This window comes from Paroedura picta, chromosome 4 (genome assembly GCF_049243985.1).
Source record: "Paroedura picta isolate Pp20150507F chromosome 4, Ppicta_v3.0, whole genome shotgun sequence".
Taxonomy (NCBI): Eukaryota; Metazoa; Chordata; class Lepidosauria; order Squamata; family Gekkonidae; genus Paroedura; species Paroedura picta.
In genome coordinates this window covers 110706425-110728052 of record NC_135372.1, presented here as the reverse complement: position 1 = coordinate 110728052, position 21628 = coordinate 110706425, and the positions used below count along the sequence as shown (strand labels likewise).

Here is a 21628-nt window from a genome sequence, read left to right as displayed (position 1 = left end):
CCTCACTGCTAAAGGCCTCACAAGGATCTTCAGACCATATATTGTATTCTACTTCAACACATGATTACCTGGGTGGGATTCCTATATTCTTGCAGAAACTGAAATACTTGATTTAATCCCTGTATACAGTTGGTTTACTACAGGTCATTTTAGGTAACAGTCTGTCATGTTATAACTATGAAATTTAAACGTTGCAATTTTAAACAGAGTTCTATCTCTTTAGTGCAGTGGTTCTCAGCCTTCTTAATGCTGCGACCCTTTAATACAGTTCCTCCTGTTGTGGTGACCCCCCAACCATAAAATTATGCAAGTGTTCTTTCACACCGAAACTGACCAATGGCGTGAAGATCCATTGTTCATCATTGTTTATTTATTTATTTATATTTATATACTGCCCTCCCCAGAGTATATAAATTGGTATTTTTTCCGGGGTTTCTCAGTTCAGTTCTGCCTCTTGTCCCATCGAGTTGTGCTGCCACCTGGAGCACCTGGCGAGAGATTGCGCTGCGATGGAGACACTGCTGGAGCAGCTGGCAGCAGAGCATGGGTGCTTGCAGGAGGAGCAGCAAAGGTGGCAGTGCCCCCCCTGGCTAAGCTACTCGCCTTGCCACGATCCCTGTGAAAGGGTCATTCGACCCCCAAAGGGGTTCCGACCCCCAGGTTGAGAACCACTGCTTTAGTGTCTGACCCCGTCTGTTGGAATGCTCTGTCTGAGGAGATCAGGGACCTTTGGGATCTCACACAATTCTGGAGGGCCTGCAAAACTGAGCTGTTCAACCAGGCCTATGGTTGTGGCCAGGCAATAACATCATAAGATGTTGGCCTCCCAACCTGAAAACATCCGACAGAGACCCCTCCAAACTCTGAGCAATCCCCATAGGGAGACAATTAAGGCTTTGTTGTTTATTGTTTACAATGTATTGTTTAAAAGTGTTAACAGTCCTGAGCTAACAGGGATGGGGCAGTAAACAAATAAAATATTAATGGGCTTAGAAGAATAAATGGACTAAGAAAGAATTCAGTGCCCCTCGCAGGGCACTTTGTTCTGTGAATATTAATCTGCTGGTTGTCTCAGGACTCTGGGAGGTACGCCTGGCCACGACCGGGGCCAGGGCTTTTTCAGTTCTGGCCCCTACTTGGTAGAATGAGCTCCCAGAAGAGCTGCAGGCCCTGATGGAGCTCTCTGGGTTCCACGGGGCCTGCAAGACAAAGCTCTTTTGACAAGCATTTGGTTGAGGCTGGGTAGAGTGCCCGGGATTATAAGATCGGGTCATGCCCCCCCCACTTTGGATTTTCCTGGACTGGGTGCTAGACCGGGTCTGGGACTACTGGGTAACCTACTCCCTTGGGTTACACCAGATGATAGTGATGACATAATATGTTGATGCCAGGCCATTGAGGGGAGCTGAATTTTTTATTGGTTATAGTATGTTTTATGATGTTTTATGTATGTGTTTTTATTGTATTACTTGTAAATCACCATGAGCTGGCTGTGCTGGGAGTGGTGGTATAAAAATGTAATAAATAAATAAATAATGTGCTTAGGATGGCACTGCCAATCTCATTCAGTTATGCTCTTTGCAGTTACGGAGTCTGGTCTTTGGATTTAGTGAAATCAATACAGTGTGAAGACCAGGGAAATGTCATATATGCTGAAATGCAAGTCTGCCTCTTTCAGTTACCAAATGTAGTGTTTTCTCAGTGTTTGTTATAATTTTCATGGTATTTGTTTCTGTTTGAGATCAGCTTTGCAGAACATAGACACTGTACTCAGTACGCTGAATCTTGTTATCTGTAGGCACACATATTGGAGTTCTTCCCAGCATTCCTCTCCCCTCACCCCTGGTCGTAGCCTATTGCCCACAAGCCCTTTCCAACATTGGCTGACTTTCTATGACAGGGGTAGTCAAACTGCGGCCCTCCAGATGTCCATGGACATCTGGAGGGCCGCAGTTTGACTACCCCTGTTCTACGACATCATGTCACATTCATAACAATTCTAACTAGACAGTATAAAGGAATTTAGTGCTAGAATGTTTACACACAGTACAGCTTCTAAGAACAAAAAGTCCAGCTTAAAAATCTCAGAGCTCCCAAGAACAAGTGAGTTTTGCATGCCAGTGGTAGGGAAGGAGTGGACAGGCAAGGGGTGGCCAAGCAAAATGGGTGTGTGGCTACTTTCAAATTCACATTAGTCAAATAAATCTTTGAATGTACATCTCCAGTTTATTCCTACTGCAAATACTAAGCCTGATATATCAAGGGTGTTATACAATGAACATTTAGCATTGAATCTCAGTTTCAGGAAGCATAGCACGTTCAGTGCTAGTTCCACCTTCCTGTGGTTTTCCTAATTGTTCCCTGGTCCAGGGTCAGCTCCACATTGGTCAGATTTAATTTCAGTTTAGGATTACTGAAAACTCTGAACCTTGTCTCACTCATAGTACACTCTGTTTTGTGCATACTAATTACTGAAACATTCTCTGGCTAATAATGAATCCCCTCTTCTTGGTTTGGGTTAAACAAAGCAAGCTCTCTCGGATTCTATCACGAATGTGTTCTGTGTAAAGTACATGACAGGAATTTCCCATCTACCAAGTGCCTTTTGAATGGCATATTTGTCACAATCCAGGCAGACTTTCCACAATATTACTTGAGGGAGCCAAGAAATGCTCTGGGTTGCCAGTCAGCAGCTGGACCAAACACAGCCCCAAAGAAGAAATTCTGGCTAGGGCAGTTTACCCTGAGAAACGTTGTTGAAATCCTCTTTTTGGCTATGAGTGCTATAGGGAGGATAGTCAGCATGGTTCTGGAGCTATTGGCGACTGGGTTTCATCTGTGCAAATCTGATAACAGTTGCATTAGTTTGGTATATGTCCATAATGACAACTGCACATCCAAAACAGACTTTTTTTGGGGACAATCCTCCTGAAAGCCTGAACTGGCCTCCCTCCTGCATACTGTACTAGACTCCTGCCCTAACAGGAAAAAAAATTAGAGACTCTGAACCACATCTCCTTTTAAGGAAATCCAAGACTCCCAGCTGGAATGATTCAGCAGAGAAGGAGGGAATTCAGACCAAAGGAAGCTAATATACACAATATTGAGAAGGGGATGTTATGATGAGTGGTGGCTGGAGAAAATACCCCAAGTGGGAATATTCTGATCCCTAGCCCTGAGTCTAGTTTGTAGTGTTCATTTTGAGAGAAAATTTCCTGAAATGGCTGAACTGCTCAGGCAAAACAATACCTTGGAGTTCAGCCAGTGCATTTCAGGCTGGGTTTACAGTGCTCTATTGAGAAGGCAAGCTTGTGAGTCAGTGTGGGCTACTGTGCTTGGGAGAGGGGGATGTGACTGAAAATAACAGTAGGCTTGACAGTAGATGTACAAATAGATCTTGAAGTTGAATAGAAAAGGGTTCCCTAGTATATGTAATTTATCATGCAGCAATAAAGATTGCAGAATCTGCTGAAATTTTTATTCCTAAAGAAATATTCAGAGCATACAAGCTTTGTGCTCTGACACGGATGGGCCATGTTTCATCTCATCAATATCATCAACTCCACGAAACTGAACAGGATCAGTCTGGGCTAGTATTTTTATGGGAGACCACCGAAGAAGCTGTTTTGGCAGAGCATCTTGCCTTAACCAGCTTTGTGGTGGCCAGGATGTTTAACTTCTCCTAGTATGGGTATATAAGGAGACATTTTTGCCTGTTCCACTGCTATTAAAGGCATGTGAACTCTTCTTGGAAAGAAGATGGCAGGCTCATTCACATAACCATAGATGTTGAATGGCTTCCAGAGGCCTTAGCTCTTGTGTGTGATTGCATTTGATTTTAAATATTTTGATAAAATGAGAGGATTAGTAATTAGAAAATTATGATAGAGAAGAGAGTCAGAGCCCTCCAAGATGCCTGGAAATTATTTAAAATTATGCCGATAAAAGCCTAGACAGAATACATACCTCAAATCAGGAAAGGTACCAACTAGTCTAAAGACATGCCTGTTTGATTAACAATTCAAGTCAAGGAAGCCATAAAAAGCAAAAAAAAAAAAACCCTGATCAAGGTGAACAGAATGGAGTACAAGTTCTGGCATAATAGTATTTATTTATCCTTTTGCATGTGTGTAATACAACCAGGAGATCCTAAGATTGTCTGGCTTCCAGGCAAGAAACATTAAAAGGTGATTTAACATTGCCTGCCCTATGTCATGTCCCAAATATCCCTTGGATATTGCCCTTCTAAATACTTGCCAAGGCCAAACTTACTTAGTTTTCAAGATTTGACAGGATCAGGACTGCCTGGGCTATGCAGGTCAGGTTTCTGGATTTGTCTGGCATAACAAATGCAAGCTGACTACAAAGCAAGCAAGCAAAAAAAATTGAGGAACAGAAAGCAACAACAACAAAAATTAAGACAAGCAATACACATATCTTCAGAGATATCAGGAGCATGTAACCAGCCTTTGAATGACAAAGGAATAAAAGGATTGTTTATGTCAGAGAAATTGAATGGATTCTTTGTATCTGTTTTCATTGCATTTGTTTTCATTGTAGAAAATGAGCATCAGATACCCATACTAGAGTCATGGTTTTTAGAAAGGTCATCTGAAGAACTGAGTCAAACAGAGATGACAAGAGTTGGAGGTCTAGGACTGCTGGGCAAACTGCAGGTCCATATGGCATACATCCTATGTTCTTAAGGAACTCAAAGGTGGAATTGCTGATCTACTAATAAGTATATGTGTCTGGTGGCTAAAATCAGCAAATGTCACCCCAGTTTTTATAAACGGGTCCAGATGAGACCCAGAAAATTGCAGTTAGCCTGACACCTGTTTTAGACGTTATTAAAGACTGATCAAGGAACAAAATCTGCTAAGAAAAAACCAGTGTGGCTTCTGATGACGGAAGTCCTGCCTCACCAACTTTTTGGAGCTCTTTGGGAAAGTGAACAAGAATGTGTATAATGGCAATTCAGTAGACATGTATTTGGAGTTAGAATCATCATGAAATAATAGTTAGAAGGTACCTCTTGGGTCATCTAGTCCAACCCCCTGCACTATGCAGGACACTCACAACCCTATCACTCATCCAACATAACCTCCTTGAACCTTCACAGAATCAGCCTTTCCATCAGATGGCTATCTAGCCTCTGTTTAAAAATGTCCAAAGTTGGAAAACCCCCCACCTCCCGAGGAAGCTTGTTCCACCGAGAAACTGCTCTAACTGTCAGGAACTTCTTCTGGATGTTTAGACAGAATTTTTTTTGAATTAATATCATCCCATTGGTTCTGGTCCATCCCTCTGGGGCAAGAGAGAACAACTCTGCTCTATCCTCTATATGTCAGCCTTGTAAATACTTGAAGATGGTTATCAGATCTCCTCTCAGTAGTCTCCTCTCCAAGCTAAAAAGACCAAGCTACCCCAACCTTTCTTCATACGTATTGGTCTCCAAACCCCTCACCATCTTTGTTGTTCTCCTCTGGATACGCTCCAGTTAGTCCACATCCCTCTTCAACTGTGGTGCCCAGAACTCTTCTGACAAGAAACCTCACCAAAGACTTCTGAATAAGCCTAGCAATCTCATGGATTAAAAGCTGGTTATATGGCAGGAAGCAGAGAGCAGGAATAAATGGAAGGAAGTGAGTAGGAACATCACAAAGAATCCGTAGTGGAACATCTGTTATTTAATGTGTCTATAAATTATCTGAAATTAGGGCTGAACAGTATAGTAGCCAGGTTTGAAATTGATGCCAAATTATTCAGTACGGTTAAAAGCCAGGGCAAATGGGAAAGAGTTGCAGGGGAATCTTTGGGTGAGTGGGCAGCCACATGGCAAACGAAGTTGAACATAGTTAAATTTATTTATTTATATTTGAATGTTTATATGTAAGGTGATGCATAACATAACAAAAACCTCTAATTTAAAATATATGTTGATGGGATATGAACTTTAGATAATTGTTCTCTTATAGCTACAGTGCTGCTCCATATGAGAGATTTTTCAGTAAACGAGGATTTTCTCAAGATTGCCCCTAGATCTATCTCGTCTGTCCATGGCTCAAGTCTTTGGATTTAAGTATCCAAGAATGGGACCGTGTTGAAAATGAGCAATGTTGATTATGGCCAGTTTGATCTATGCATAGTTGTGAATGCACAAGTTCGAAAGGTGCAGAAATCCTCCCGGGTGGGGGGGGGGGAGGTAGCAATTCTGGATGTTATAAACTCTTCCATTTATGTGATCTTGTCCTCACTTTTAGGGGAGGAAGAGAGAAAGAAATTGTGTAGATAAAGCCTCTATACAGTGTCTTTATTTTTTCTCTCCAGGGCCAAGGTGGGAGCAAGGGTACATTCCCATTCCTCCACCATAGGGTTATTAATTTGGTAATTGGCCTTATCCTTGAAGTCTGAGAGGGTTTAAAAAAAAAAAACTACAGCAAGAGAGGTATAAGGAATAGTTTGCTTCTGCTGCATATGTCTGTTTGATTTATTACTCATTCATGAGATGGTAATAGGGCTGGGTTTCCTGTACTCTCAAGCCATGCACTGCCTTGCTCAATGTTCCTTATCTGATTTTTTGATTTTTTTGGTTTTGCTGTGGCTCCATTTGTCTAACCACACCCTTGATCTCATTACCTTTGCCTCTTTTATGGAGAACTGATGGATTTATATGCACCCTGAGAGGCAGTCTGTTAGTGCCGTACTGATCTTGCACTCAGATCCCAGGAGTTTGCTGCAGTTAATTGCTCAAATTCAAATTAGTCCCATTGGCTCTGTGCCATTTTACTACATCTAAAATAGAGGAGGAGGCAAGTTATTTTGCAGAAAGCATAATTGACATGATACACTTGACCTTGGGCACTGCCTAATACAATGATCTCCAGATTTTGCAAAATCAAGTGGACAAAGGTTCCAGGTTGTAACTTACCTGTAAAATTCCTATGAATGAAGAGAAGTATCGGCATTTCCCCCTGCCATACCTTCCTTCCTCACATGCTGAAGTCCTGCTTGCTACAACAGGCATGAAAGGAGAATAGGGAAACGGACAGAATAAACGGACAGAAAAGATCCATTGTTTCAAACATTCATGCACTTTGTGCAAAACATCGATGCCCACATTTTACAAAGAAGATAATGCCCTCTAGAGTCAGCATTGTATAGTGGTTAAAGAGTGGCAGACTCTAATCTGGAGAACCAGGTTTGATTTTCCTCTCTTCCACATGTAACCAGCTGAGTGACTTTGTGCTAGTCACAGTTGTCTCAGAGCTCTCTCAACCCATCTCACAAGGGGTCAGTTGTGGAGAGAGGAAGGAAGAGGTGTTTGTAAGCCACTTAGGGACTCCTTCAAGTAGTGAAAAGCAGGGTATTAAAAAACAGCTCCTCCTCTTCCTCTTATCTAATAAATGCCTCTTGCAGCCACTGAAAAGTCATATGGCATTTCATGTTGTCTCACCATCTGCGTCCTTCCTCTGCTACATGCTTGGAACAGAAGCTGGACACAGAAAACACAGAGCCATATTAAGGAGTATTTGGGACCAAATGGGATGTCAGTGCAGCTCCATCTCACTATTGCCTATCTGTGCTCACTAAACTCAAAAGACCCTTAATATACTACCATGTGGAGTTCCCACAGGTTGCAGTCCTCTCACTTATACGCTTCAATTATTATGTGAAACGCTTAGGCCAAATCATCCAAATAAGCTTGGGGTCTGGCTTTCATTGATATACGGACAATATATACAGTCAATATCAATACGCAGCTCATACTCAGCTATCCTAACCATTAGTGGTTCCTAATATTTCTAAAGAACCCATTCAGCTGACTCTTGCTGATTCAGGTAAGAGGTTATACTGGTACAACATCGCTGCAAAAGATGTCTTCTAGCCCAGAGGAGTGTCAAATTAATATCTGAGAAACCTGGGTTTATTGATTAGATTTGATGTGATGTGATGTGATTTGTATACCGCCCTCCCAGCAGAGTGGCTGAATGCATTCTGTGGAAGCTCATTGGATGACTGTGGGCCAGTTGTACTCTCTCAGCCTAACTTTCCTCACAAGATGGTTGTAAGGATAAAAAGGAGGAGAGGAGAATTATGTAAGCTACTCTTGAGTCCCCGTTGGGCCACAAATAAATTATTATATAAATAAATAATGTAAGTAAATAAAGCCTTGCCTACCTCAATCACTGATAAGCATGCTGGGATCTGCTGAGTTAATAAGTATCACAGCTCACACAGGGAGGGAACCACCAGGTAAGTACCTGAGGCAACCTTTCACCTGATGCTTCTGTTGTAACCAGTGCTTATCTTCCACTTGTGTTTTGAAATGCATACAGCAAAGAGCAGAAATGAGACAAGGAAGAGCCCAAAATTTAATTTGCATAATGTGCACATCTACCTAATTATAGGAGCATATAAACTATATTTTCAAGCCATGGGCTACACTACAGGAGTTTGATGACCCACCAGAAAGATACGCAAATCTTTTATCTTTTCCCAGGCTCTTGTGGAATGATTTCTGTGCCTTAACAGGTTATTTAATTGTTCTTTTTGGTCCAGTGTTTTTCTTCTGTCTTAATTTGTCCTTTGGCAATGACATTGTTCCCACTTGTCCCCTCTACAGGATGCCAAACTGGGGAGGAGGAAAAAAATGTGGTGTGTGCCAGAAAACCGTGTACTTTGCTGAAGAGGTACAGTGTGAAGGCAACAGCTTCCACAAATCCTGCTTTTTGTGCAGTGAGTATCTCTGTTGACATTTTCGGTTGTTGTGGCAATGCTTGCAAAAGAGTATTTGGGTTGTTAGCATTTTGTAGCAAAGTAAAATAAAATCAAGTTGCACCAAGTTTATCTCAGCATAAGCTTTTATGAGTGGGAGCTCACTTCTTCAGATGCATAGTACCCAGACCTTCTTACTCTTGTCAGCATGATCCATACAATTTGATTCCTTCAACTGCTCCTGAGGAAGTCCTGAGCTGTTTGCCACAAGAGCCCAGAGAATTTGCAAAACCTTTATCCTCTAAATTAGCGATCCCCAACCTGTGGGCCACAGACCACATGTGGTCCTTCGACTAATTGGAGGTGGGCCCCGAAGGATGCCTTCTCACCCTCCCCTGGCCCTTTACAACACACTTCATTGTTGTGGCGTGTCTGTATCTTATTTTGAAGGGATGTTTAAACATTACCATAGCGAGCAGAGAGCTCTAGGGCAGTGGTTGAGAGTAGAGAAATACCCCCCCCCCACCGGGACTCAGTAAAAGGCGTTGAGTGGTCCCCAGCGTTGAGTGGTCCCCGGTGATAAAAAGGTTGGGGACCACTGCTCTAAATTGTTAAAATGTCTTTTCACCTTAAAATTGATCCTTGGGTTCATAAGATACAAATGCACCATAAACTAAGCAGATCTAATTTGTTCATAACCTTTTATCTTAGTGAAAGATGCATATGATAATTTCCTCTAAATATTACTCCCAGTAGCTCTTCTTCTAATAATCAGTGAAACCTTTTGCACAGCAACTTACATATAGTCCAAACAAACAAACAAACAGAAAAATCTGTCTACAAGAATAAACTCACTAGCTAGTTTAAAAATATTTATATGCTCACCTTTCTCTTGATAAACTCAGAAGCCAGGGCAGGTAACAAGAACTCATAATATGCAACTAATGTGAGGGTGATCTGGCTTGTGACATCTGTCACCTTATTGCTTGCCAGGATTGATTCGGCTGATCTGGCTGGCTAGGTGGGTGTCCCCTACCTCCCTCACCATACCATGATCATCCCTCCCAAAGTTGTGCACTTGGTGGAAGAGGATGACCATCATAGACAGAATAATCAATGTTTTGTTTTTTTTAATCCCCAAGAGCATATACTAATATAAAAATAGCCAACTACAAACAGCCCAATCATAAATAATAAGACTGAACTATAAAAGACTCATGCTGCTCCCTGAAGACCGTTCTGAACGAATCTGTTTTGTGTTCTCATAAGAAAGGAGGGTTGAAGCTCTCAACACCTCCACCTGGAGGCTCTCTCACAAAAGTGGATAGCCAACCGAAAAAGCTCATAGCTGGACTGTAACAGATCTAACTTTGGCCAGAGAAGGGACTGCTAAAAGACTTTGCTATAAGAAGTAGAGTTATTGTACAGGTGCTTATACAAGGTAGACTGCTTTTGAAAATGCCCAAAGTCATTAATTAATTTATTAAAACATTTATACTTTGCCATTCCTTTTGGTTCAAGGTGGCTTACAATAATAGTTAAAACCAGAGACATAATACAAAGTCTAAAATTCCTCCCTCTCCCCAACCCTTTAAAAGTTGCCAGTCATTGAAACCCTCTCCAAAGCCCTGGCTAACAGGAAGGCCCTGTGGTGCCTTCTGAAGACCTCCCTCCTCACCTCAGGAAGCCCATTCCACAGAGCCAGAGTCATGATGGAAAAGGACCAGGCTCTGCTAAGTGGAGGGATAGCCAACTGAAGGGATGGGGGGAGGGGTGGGTTGCCAGTTCCAAGCTGTAAAACTCCTGGAGATGTGTCCCACAGCCGCCCTAAATCAGGATTAAAAGCAAACAGGAAACAAATACAGCTATTACAATATTATGCATACCTATTGACTTCTCTCAGTCAGTAGAAGGAATGCTGCAGTCCGCACCACTGATGTTTCAGGGTTGTTGCGAAGGCTACCCTGCCTAAAACATTTTACTGTAATCTTGGTTGAGGGTTACAGAATAATATGTCCATGCAGCTTGGTCAGCTGGGTCTAACAGGAAAGACAATTTCCAGATAAGATGGAAATGTATGATGGTGATCCTAGCTCCAGCCTGTTTGTCAACAAAACTTAGGCTCTCTACTCCATTACTTTGTTTTCCTTTACTTAGATAATTCCCTGACTAGGTAAAAAAACCTAGGTTTAAACATAGTTAAACACCTGAGTACAGTCAATTCACGTAATGAGTAATCCCCCCAAGAAAGTAACAAATTATCAGGTTAGATAGTTGAGCATTCCAAATTTCTGGAAAGTACCATCATCACTAAACAAAGCAACTCACTTCCTACCTGATTGGCCCTCCCTGGGGGGGGGGGTTGCCAATAAGGAGAGAACACTGTTGCGGTCAGTTCAAATTGCATGCAGATAGGGAGAGAGAGCACTGTCCCAATAAGGGCTAATCAGTTCAAACAACACACTCCCTACCTGATTGGCCTTCACTGGGGGGTGTGCCACCAATAGGGAGAGCACTCTCCCAATTAGGACCAATTGTGGAGCTTATCTGTCCTCCTCTTCCTACTGCTTGCCCTACTGCTGGTAAATTGCCCCTTCTCACCCTCCACCTCCCCCAGGCAAGGGGGGTGGGGAAGCCAGCTGCTTTCTTTTCCTCCTATGTTGGTCTCAGGTTTCAGTTCTCTGATGGAAAGAAGTACAGATGAACTGACACAGGAAAGCAGAGAGAACCAATATTTCAAAAACAGAATGCCAAGGGCAGACAGAATGCAATGAATGTCTTAACTCAGTAAAGGGTTTGCTCAGGCAGTCCAAGGGCATCAGTAGAAGGAGCAGGTCCATGACCCAAGCCTCCCAGCCGCAAGTTAATATAGGCTGTCAGCAGCTTCTCAGTCTTTCCTCTGTGATGATCCACAATCTTCTGCTAGCGTAGTGCGGTGACTTTTAGATTGGAGCTCTCTTCCAGGACATAGCTTGGTGTTGTTTAATTGACTCAGGTGAGCCAGGTGGGTTGACAAAACATGGGGCTACAGCTGGAGGCTGGGCAGAGGAATGCAACAACTTTGGAATCTAAGCTCTGGTTTGTCTGCGGTTCCATTCCTTCTTGTTGGTCAGAGCTCTCTGCCTGTTGAAAATCTGGCTGAGCTAAGTTCTCATCCAGCTGAGGCTTTACTGAAGCTCCTGGCAAGGCTTTTCCTCCAAGGAGTTCTCCCTAACAGGATCTGGGCTCACAACAACTCCTAATGGGCCTGCATCTGGATATTGGAGCACTATTTGTTTTCCCCCACCCTCCCTTTCCTCAGAGGGGCTGGGGGTATCCAGCAGCCTTCCCTACCCAGCTTGGCCCTTAGGAGATGATGGGGGTTGGGAAGAAGGCAACCCCCTGTGACTTGCCCTGCCTGGCCTTTGGTAAATGGAGGAATGAGAAGGAAAAAGCCCAGCCCCCACAGCCTTCCCTATGTATTAACTGTACTTTTGTATTAATTGTATTATGTTTTATTGTGCTTTTATTGTTTTAGGGGGTTGGTTTTTATGTGACCTGCCTTGAGCCTCCGGGGGAGGCGGGATATAAATTAAATAACAATAACAATAGCAATAACTAACAATAACAATAATATGCAGCCTGGCCTTTGTGGGATGTGGGGGTAAGTGGGAAGGAGGCAGCCATCCCCCTCCCAACAAAGCTGCCCCTGCAAAGTCTGGTATTTGGGAACTGTAGGGGAAGGGGTGGGAAGGAGGCAGCCTCCCCACAGCCTTCTCAGTTTAGTCCAGACCTTGGGGCATGTGAGTCGGGAGGCAGCCCACCCACCCCCTACAGTCTTCTCTGCCTGGCATGGCCTTAGGGAGATGGTGGTTGGTGGGAAGGAGGCAGCCCAATCCCTATGGCCTTCCCCACGCAGCCTGGCCTGGGAGATGTGGCAGCCCACCCCTCCACGGCCTGGACTTTGGAATATGTGGGGTTGTATGGGAGGATGGGGACAGTGGTGACCTGTGTAGACACTGTTGTATGGAAGTGTGGGTAGGACAACCAGGACCCCTCCAAAGCATCTGCTTTCTTCAGAACTGTTGCTTTCCTTCCCTTCCCTCTCTTTCACCCTGTGTTTCTTTCATCTTCCTGAAGCTTTCCTGACCCCCACCAGGAAGTTGGCAACCCAGCTGGCTGCATATGTAGGAGTCAGGAATCAAACCCAGCTCTTGATATTAGAGTCTGCTATTCTTTAACCACTTCACCACACTGGACCTCAAGATCAAGCAGGGAGGAAGGCCAGAACCCAGGAAGGGCACAGTGCAGATGTATGTGCTAGTGCTCATTGTATTCCTGGGTTCAACAGGCCTTTGCCTCTAGTTTGAGTATATTTTTCTAAATTTCACAATTCATGTGAATTCATTTGAAGTTGTTTACAGATAAAATTCACATATCCACTCCATTGTCAGATTTCTAGAGGAGTCACTAGTGGCCAGAAACATCAAGAAGTCTGTCGCTATAGCCAAAATTACACAGGTGTTTGATTATGAGACCATGTTTTCAAATTGCACAGAATCTTGAGCAAGAAGTCATGTTTTGCATAATTCAAGCATAACTAATCCATTACAAAAAATCCAGAGGGTTAGCCATATCCATCTTGTTTTTGCTACAATCAGGAGTTTTGGGGTACCTTAAGTATTAGCAAATGCTACTTGTGTACAGTTTTGCGGATTAGTGTTCCCTTCATCAGATGAATGCATATGCTAGAATAACTATTTGGTAATCAAAAATGGCACCAGGCTCCTGTTTTAATTGAGTGAAAGACATCTACATAATTTTAGATCTTGTCTCTGGAACCAAACCTGCAAGCATGTTTTTAATTCTGTTCTTCTCATCTGTCCCAGTACAGGCAATGTAGGTTATCCCGATATTGGCCAGTGCAGTGTCAGGGTTAGAGTGTTACACTGAGATCTGGAAGAGCCAGGTTTGAATCACCATTCAGCCATGCAAATTTGCTGGGTGAACCTAGGAACCTGCAGGGACTCAGTCCTCATCCACTGGGCAGGGGGAGGTATTCTTTCCACTGTGAAAATGATGAATCACAATGCCAGACCTTCCTTAGGTTCCTTACAGCAAGGGTAGTCAACCTGTGGTCCTCCAGATGCTCATGGACTACAATTCCCATGAGCCCCTGCCAGTGTTTTCTGGCAGAGGCTCATGGGAATTGTAGTACATGAACATCTGGAGGACCACAGGTTGACTACCCCTGCCTTACAGTACTGGTTCCATTTGTTAACCTCCACCTTGTAGCCCAGCCTGGTCACTTCTCATTACCTCCACCCGTTCACCTCTCAGTGCTAGTTCTACTTTCAAAGCCTGAGTCTTTCTCTCAGCTTGTTAAGCTCCTGTCCTGGTCACCACACCCTTTCTACAGGGTTAAACAAGGAGAAGGGAGCTGGTCTGTCTGGGCCTGGAGAGAAAGGTTTGGCCCAGGAATGTCACCTTCCAGGCCTCTAGGAGGCTGCCCATGCCTGCAAAGCATAACTGCCCACTATTCCTTCCAAGCTGATAGGCAGCTGGCTGGAACCTTTAATCCCTCTTTTCCTGGCTACCCCCAGTTCCTGCTTCCCAGCTCCTCGTCCTGAGCAGGCCATTTCTCTCAGGGAGGCTTTCTTTCCCCATTTATTTCCTTCATATATACTCTGTCTTTCTCCTCAGTTGGGACTCAAAGCACTATCTTTCTCCTTTCCTCCATTTTATCCTCACAACAGCCCTGTGAGGTAGGTTAGGCTGAAAGAGTTTGATTGGCCCAAGGTCACCCAGCAAGTTTCCATGGCTCAAGTGGGGATTTGAACCTGGATCTTCCAGTTCCTGGAGCTAATGCTGGTTTGCTTTCCTCCCTCGATTTCGTCAGCCCCAATGGGCCTTTCCTCACCTCTGCAATCGGTGCCTAGCTATACCCATCCCTTCATCCCAAGGGGTGGTGTACCCAGGACAGTGACAGCCAGTCACATGCTCTGAGCTTAACCTGCCTTACAGGGTTGTTGTGAGGATAAAACAGAGGCAGTATAAGACACTTTGGGCAGAAAGGTGGTGCACTGATCTTGCTCTCTCCTTGTGACTGCTGCGTAATTGACAGCAGATCGATAGCGAGACGCTTGCCATGGGCAGAAGGCTGCCTGTATAAGCTGAGATTGGCACAGAGCCTCTGTGGTCAGCTGGTGTGTAGCTGTTTTCGTTTTTTAATGAAAAGGCTTTTGTTGCTTCTGTGAGGCAGCTCCATACTGCATCCTGTGTCCATTAGTCTTTGTGTGAGTGCTACATCTATCTTTGTTTATATGGCACAGGCTTGCGGCCATGTCTCAAGTCTCTGTGTTGCTCCCTCTCTGACAATCTCATACATGCTAATGCTTGTTTTGAACTGTGGTAAAGTAAATATTGGCTAGTGAGAAGAGATGCATCTCATGCTTTGTAGTGACCTGCTAATCTCTGAAAGCACTGAAGAAACAGTCCCTTTTCTATGGAGCTTTTTGGCCCTAGTCCAACAACCGCTCTGAAATGTAGCAGCTGGAAATTTTGCTTTTTAATTGCAGGCATGGACAGCAGAAACAAAGTTACATTCTCCTTTCAGTGCAATCTGTTCTTCAAATGTATACCAGTTTCTGTTACCTGTGTCCACCACATTAGGTCATCAGGAAGAACCAAAACTAGATGTGATGGGGGACAACAACATTCATCATTCACCTGGCTGTCTCAGGCATATACAGTGACTGCAAATGGTGCAGTTAGGGGAGCATCTAAATTTTGAATAAAAAATGAACTGGAGCAGAAAGAAGGGTGTTAAAAGTTACAAAGCATGGCCAAGTAAAGTGGGTAAAGAAGGCAGGGTTTAGGCCTCATTTACTGAAGGCATTTGATTAGAGTCACTCCCAACCTCCCTTGATATATGCATGAGGCAGACATAAGGGTGAACATAGATGGCTGACCAGGCTTCTTTCATTTGGCTCCAGCTGAGCATTAAATGCTACGTTCTCAAATGTCTGTGTTTATACCAGCTATTTCTTTCCAATACTGGGATATTCAGGTATATGGCATGCAGCCAGTATCAACACTGAGGTGCACTAGAAAGTATAATGTATAAGTATAATGATGCAGCTGTTAGGGGAAGGAAGAAAAGCAATAATCTCTTACCTAACTCTCTAAAATGTGTACATGATAAATGAATTATCCTCATCTTGGTCACCAGCAATACATCCTTAAAAATATTTTCTAGCTCTTTCATGGCTGCCCCTCCCAATTTTGATCACCTTTTTATTTCTTGGTTACCGTTGCCATTTTGGCTGATGATGGAATCAAGGGACAGAAAATCTTTAATAGTTTCAGTTGCTTCTTCTATCTTCTTAATGCTCAGCTGTAACCCTGCTCTGACACTTTCAACATTTTTTCAAGTCTTCCCTATTTTCTGACAATGTTGTATTATCTGCTTATCTCAAATTGTTAATGTTCCTTTTACCAATTTTCACTCCATGTTCTTATAAATCTAATTCATTTTTCCTTATGGTATGTTCTGCATACAGATTTGAAGAGACAGGGAGATAAAATACATCCTTATCTGACACCTTTGGCAGTTGAATGCTGTTCTGTTTCTCTGTATTCTGCCCTAACAGTAGCCTTTTGCACATCAAAATAATCAGATATTCTTGCAATCCCATTAATTTTTAAAACATCCATAGCTTTTCATGATCCACAAAGTCAAAAGCTTTGCTGTAATCTATGAAACATAAGATGATTTTCTTCAGAAATTCTCTGGTGTGCTTCAGCAACTAACGTAAATTCACAATATGATCTCTAGTGCCTTTTTCTTTTCTGAATCCACCTTGAACATCTGGCATTTCTCGTTCCATATATGGTACAGTGTTGTAGGATTTTGAGGATCGCTTGCATGCAAAATTAATGCAATTAAATGTTTACACTACTCCCCCCCAATTCAAGTATAAAGAGTGGTATACTGTAATTAAAGCAGTGCAAACAATAAAGTTGTTAAAGAGAGCAGAGCCAAAGATAAAAGCTACTCAGAATCAGGATGGTCCTAAATAAATTAAGTTTAATATATATATAATTTAAGCTGTACAAAATGAGTTTTTTTGGTCTTTGAACAGAGACATTTCCTAAACTGATCAGCATTTTTAGACATTGCAAATGGACCATGTTCATGGTTGCCAGCATTTAAACTGGTTGCTCTAATTGTCCCCTTAACATCAATTTAAACTGCAAACAATTATCAGGTGACATTATTTAACTTCATAAGGAACGTAACCACAAAAGGATGAAGTCAAAAAACAAAGTTAAAATATAGCTAAATATACAGAGCCTCTTGTGGTGCAGAGTGGTAAGGCAGCAGACATGCAGTCTGAAAGCTCTGCTCATGAGGCTGGGAGTTCAATCCCAGCAGCCGGCTCAAGGTTGACTCAGCCTTCCATCCTTCCGAGGTCAGTAAAATGAGTACCCAGCTTGCTGGGGGGTAAACGGTAATGACTGGGGAAGGCACTGGCAAACCACTCCGTATTGAGTCTGCCATGAAAACGCTAGAGGGCGTCACCCCAAGGGTCAGACATGACCCGGTGCTTGCACAGGGGATACCTTTACAGCGCTAATATACAAAATGTCAAATGTTCTTTAATTTTACTTTTAAAGGTGTTAAAATAACATGTTAAAGCCACATGTTTGATACACGTACAAAAATTATTTTTGTAAAATTGGAAGTATATTAAATATGGAGGCATTTAGACAGCTGAACAACACCAATCATTATAAGAGGATTACAGGGAGGCCTTGCTCTATGATGATGAAATGCATTATCGGATGCTTTATTGTAGGTCTATATTAATAAATCCAATTATGATTTCCTACTGAATGCTGAGGGAAGGGTGCTGCAATTCTTCCTGCTGCCTAAAATCCATTAAGGTATCTTCTGTACTCCTGGCTGACCTATTGTCTCAGGCAATAGTGGTTTGATTTTGGAATCTCTGGCAATGTATTTGGATTCCTTTTTAAACACATTTGTCCCCTGTAAGACATCTTATTTGAGGGACACAATGGATTTTAAAAATCATATCAACAATGCTCAGGAGGCATTGCTGGAAGTTATCTTTGTTACTACGGATGTGCATTAGAAGATAGACGTGTTAATAAGTGATAGATAGCATCAAACAAACACCCAGATTCTTTCTGCTAAACTTCTGTCAGAGTGGGGGCAAGATAGGCCTTTTTAGGTTTTCTGAGCTCTGTTGTATGTATCACAACCTTGGAGTTCAAGACCGGAGTTCAAAGGCATCCGTTTTTAATCCAAGATTTTGTCTGTGGCCTCACAGCTGTAGATAGGATAGAGGAAAGAGTGTAGGTGGCCCAGTGGAATGAAAGAAAAATAAATGCCAGACAAAATCAAATGAAATCTCTTTGATCAAAGCCAGTCCTACTTGAGTTATCTGGGTTGACCTAAGGGGCAACAAAACATGCCCACCAAGTTAATGGCACCTAAATAGAAGTGATGTACAGAACATCTGTGTGGAACAATCGCAGAACCAGGTTCCGGACTAGTTACAGAGGTGTTAGCTATTCCTACTGGACAAGAGTTTTCAATAAGTCATCCTTTCATGGCCACACAGCTCAGTGTTCTCCTGCTGCTGTCAGAGGCCAAAGCCAGTCAGAAAAGTACCATATTTGGTAATGTGGAAAGGAAGTGCAGCCTTCAAAGTCCCATATTTGGTAGCAAGGTAGGGAGCCGGTTGCTACTGTGGCATTCCTAGGGGAACATGCTGTCATTGCTGTGTTTGTTTTTGCATTCTTGAAGAGTAAGACATTTTTCTTCTGGCAATGAAGCATGCTGCCCCTTTCTGAGACTTTAAATGTTGAGCGGGATGAGGATTTATGTTGTTGGCAGTCCCAAGATCTTAAGGGATGTTATTGAACTCATTGCTTTAAAAACAAAGAACTTTGGAATTAGATGGAAGTGGAAATTAGAGGGTAATTGTTGACTGCTTAAACAACTGGCTATTTCTTTGATCTCTTTCACCTTTACTGCTGTTCTCTTCTTCCCACCCCACCATCTGGGGCCCTTATAACTTCCTTAGTCAGAGAGTACATACAACAGGATGAACTATGTAAGTGTGTAACTATTTAACGAGGGACAGTTTGCTTGCATAGACACGAAGACAGCAGCCCAGTTTACAAGTTACAGGGAATACACGTACAAACAGTGAACAGCATACATTGCTGGCAGGGGCTCATGGGAATTGTAGTCCATGGACATCTGGAGGACCAAAGGTTGACTACCCCTGCTTATAAGGATGCTGAGTGAGCCTCATGTTACGTGCAGTGCATGTACCGCTGAATGTGTGATTCAAGCTGCACATTTTTCCAGGCACTAGTACCCACTGGCATCTGTAAAGTGAACATGTGTTGCTTGTGCATTAAGTACAATGTTTGGACAGGGCTAGTGACAATGTTGGACAGTGGATGATTCCAAAGATCTGCACTCCTGACAATGTTTTAGTGATTTGCTGATGAGGTAGCAGATTTCTTGACAATTCTTTGCACGTAAAGTCCATGTCTGATCATGATCAATACCTGCCCATGCATAATATTTACAAAGTGTATACTTTTTGGACTAACCAAGACATTTTGTTTCCTTTATTGTATTCATTGTAATTGCATCTGATGGGCTTATTACCCAAGACTGACTTCAGCAGGATCTTTTATATGATGCCTATACATTTGATCTCCTGAATTTATTAGCTACTTTTGCCATTATCTGTAACTTGCTGTGTTTGTGTATCCTGCTTCTCGGCTTTCCTTTATGGAAAAGTCATTATCTGAAATGATCAGTGTAAAGGAAAAGAAGAGCTGGATGTATTGTTATGGTACCCCAACATTTAATTGACTTCATAGGTGCTGACGATGACTGACTACCCAGAATTCTCCACAAGTCACCTACTTAGAAACCAGGTCTGTTCTCTGACCTGATGAACAATGTTTGATTGTTTCTTTCCTATTTCTGCAGTGGTTTGTAAGAAGAATCTGGACAGTACAACAGTGGCTGTTCATGGAGAAGAGATCTACTGCAAGTCATGTTATGGCAAGAAGTATGGACCAAAAGGCTATGGATTTGGTCAGGGAGCAGGGACCTTAAGCATGGACAAAGGGGAAGGACTGGGGATCAAACATGAAGAGTGAGTTGACATTTTTATCTTTTTGTTTGGCAGCTTTCTTAGACAAGCGTCCATTTGATACGTCGTAACAAAGGCTTTATTTTATGCTTAGTCACAAAGTAGAATTGTCATTGGAGTCTCTATAATTCAGTTTGTGCTGACCCAAAGCTGCTTTTTAAACTGAAAGCATTTTTATATCCAGTTTAAAGCAAAGCAATTTTAGAATCCTTGCCTGTTCCCAAGTTAATTCTGGATCCCAAATGCCAGCTTTGAACAAAACCGTAATGCCACACTAGGATGCAACCCATGCAGATATATGGTCATATCACCCAATACAATAAAAAGATATACAAAATTAACTAACTCTCACCCAATTGACAAAACCCTTTTGGGGTCTTCACAACAACCTGGTTGAGAATGCTTGACTTAAAGTGTTTTCAGTCAGCATAATGGGCAGCACACCAGAAAAAACAGAGGCTGCCTTGAGCCCAGAGCAGCAGGAACACTGATCAAGCTCCAGATCCCTTATGGAATCCAAGCTGCTTTCACAGAAATGGCTAGTTTGCATCCACAGCAGGCTTCCTGATGGCTGCTGTGTTGAGCATATGGTTATGCTCAGTTATCTCACTGAGCCTCATCAAGCCAAGTCTCTGGATGCAAACAGATTTAGATGATATGGGAGTTTTGTTGTAGTTTCCATTCAATAATAAAATTCAGTGACCCCAGTGTCATGATGGACCTTCCCCACCCCTCAGTCACAACCAGAAATGGTTCATCCACAACTGTTATATACATATTCACAGAATGACTGTTTCCCTGTCTGGATTCCTAGGCAACAACCTCATTATCCCACCAACAACCCCAATCCATCTAAGGTAGCACAAAAAGTGGGAGGTGCTGATGGTTGTCCCCGCTGTGGTCAGGCTGTGTATGCTGCTGAGAAGGTGGTTGGAGGTGGGAAGGTAAGAACTTTGTGTTGTTGGGTAGCAGAAACTAAATGCTGGGACATTAGCTTAATTTGGCCCATAATGCAGAAGTAAAGCCCAGTCACAGCTAGCACTTCTTTTTTCCCCCCTGTCATAGCGACCTTGTAAGCTTTTCAAGGCAAGAGGTGGTTCACCATTGCCTGAAGTAGGACCATGGTATGCTCCCATCTAGGGTTGTGTGCAGCGGTGTCTGAAGTGGCCATTCCAGGCTGATGCAGCCAGTGCCGCACCACCGGGGGAGGGAGGGGGGGCAGGTGCTGATGCGCCTGGAACAGCCACTTCAGACACCACCTCACACAACCCTGCATCCCATCCAAATACTGAACAAGGTCTACCTTCCTTAGCTTCTGAGATATGAAGCTGGGTAAGTTTGGACAATCCAGATCAGGACTGAGAACCTAAGGCTGCCCTTGCTTAAGGGATCTGAAATCATAATATTAAAAAGAGGTACTACTCTCCTTGTCTTCACTGTTTCCTATAGGGGAAAAATCCATGCTTTCTCTGAGGCAAAGAAGCCAATAGCCAAACACAGAAGAGCAACCACTGGCCAAAAGCCTGCAAATGCAAATAAAGCCAACATTACCTGTCAGATGGAATTAAAACAGGCTTGGGAGCCTTAAAATGCTAGTCATCTATATTCTTAAATATTTCCAGAAATATCTCCATATAGTCCCAAATATTACTCCAGAAAATACCTGCAATATACCCAAAATACTGATAAAGATTTTTTTAATGTATATTTATGCCTGAAAT

General features: G+C 42.8%; 1 protein-coding gene across 2 annotated transcripts in view; it reads left to right on the top strand.

Moving 5' to 3' along the window:
* Positions 1–21628, top strand: part of CSRP1 (cysteine and glycine rich protein 1) — a 33233-nt gene that overhangs the window by 7476 nt on the left and 4129 nt on the right. For both annotated transcript variants that reach the window (XM_077335030.1, XM_077335031.1), the window contains exons 2-4: positions 8627–8739; positions 19742–19910; positions 20722–20851. In XM_077335030.1, coding sequence (XP_077191145.1) covers positions 8628–8739; positions 19742–19910; positions 20722–20851 — 411 coding nt within the window. In that variant the 5' untranslated portion in view covers position 8627. The remainder of the gene's footprint in view (positions 1–8626; positions 8740–19741; positions 19911–20721; positions 20852–21628) is intronic.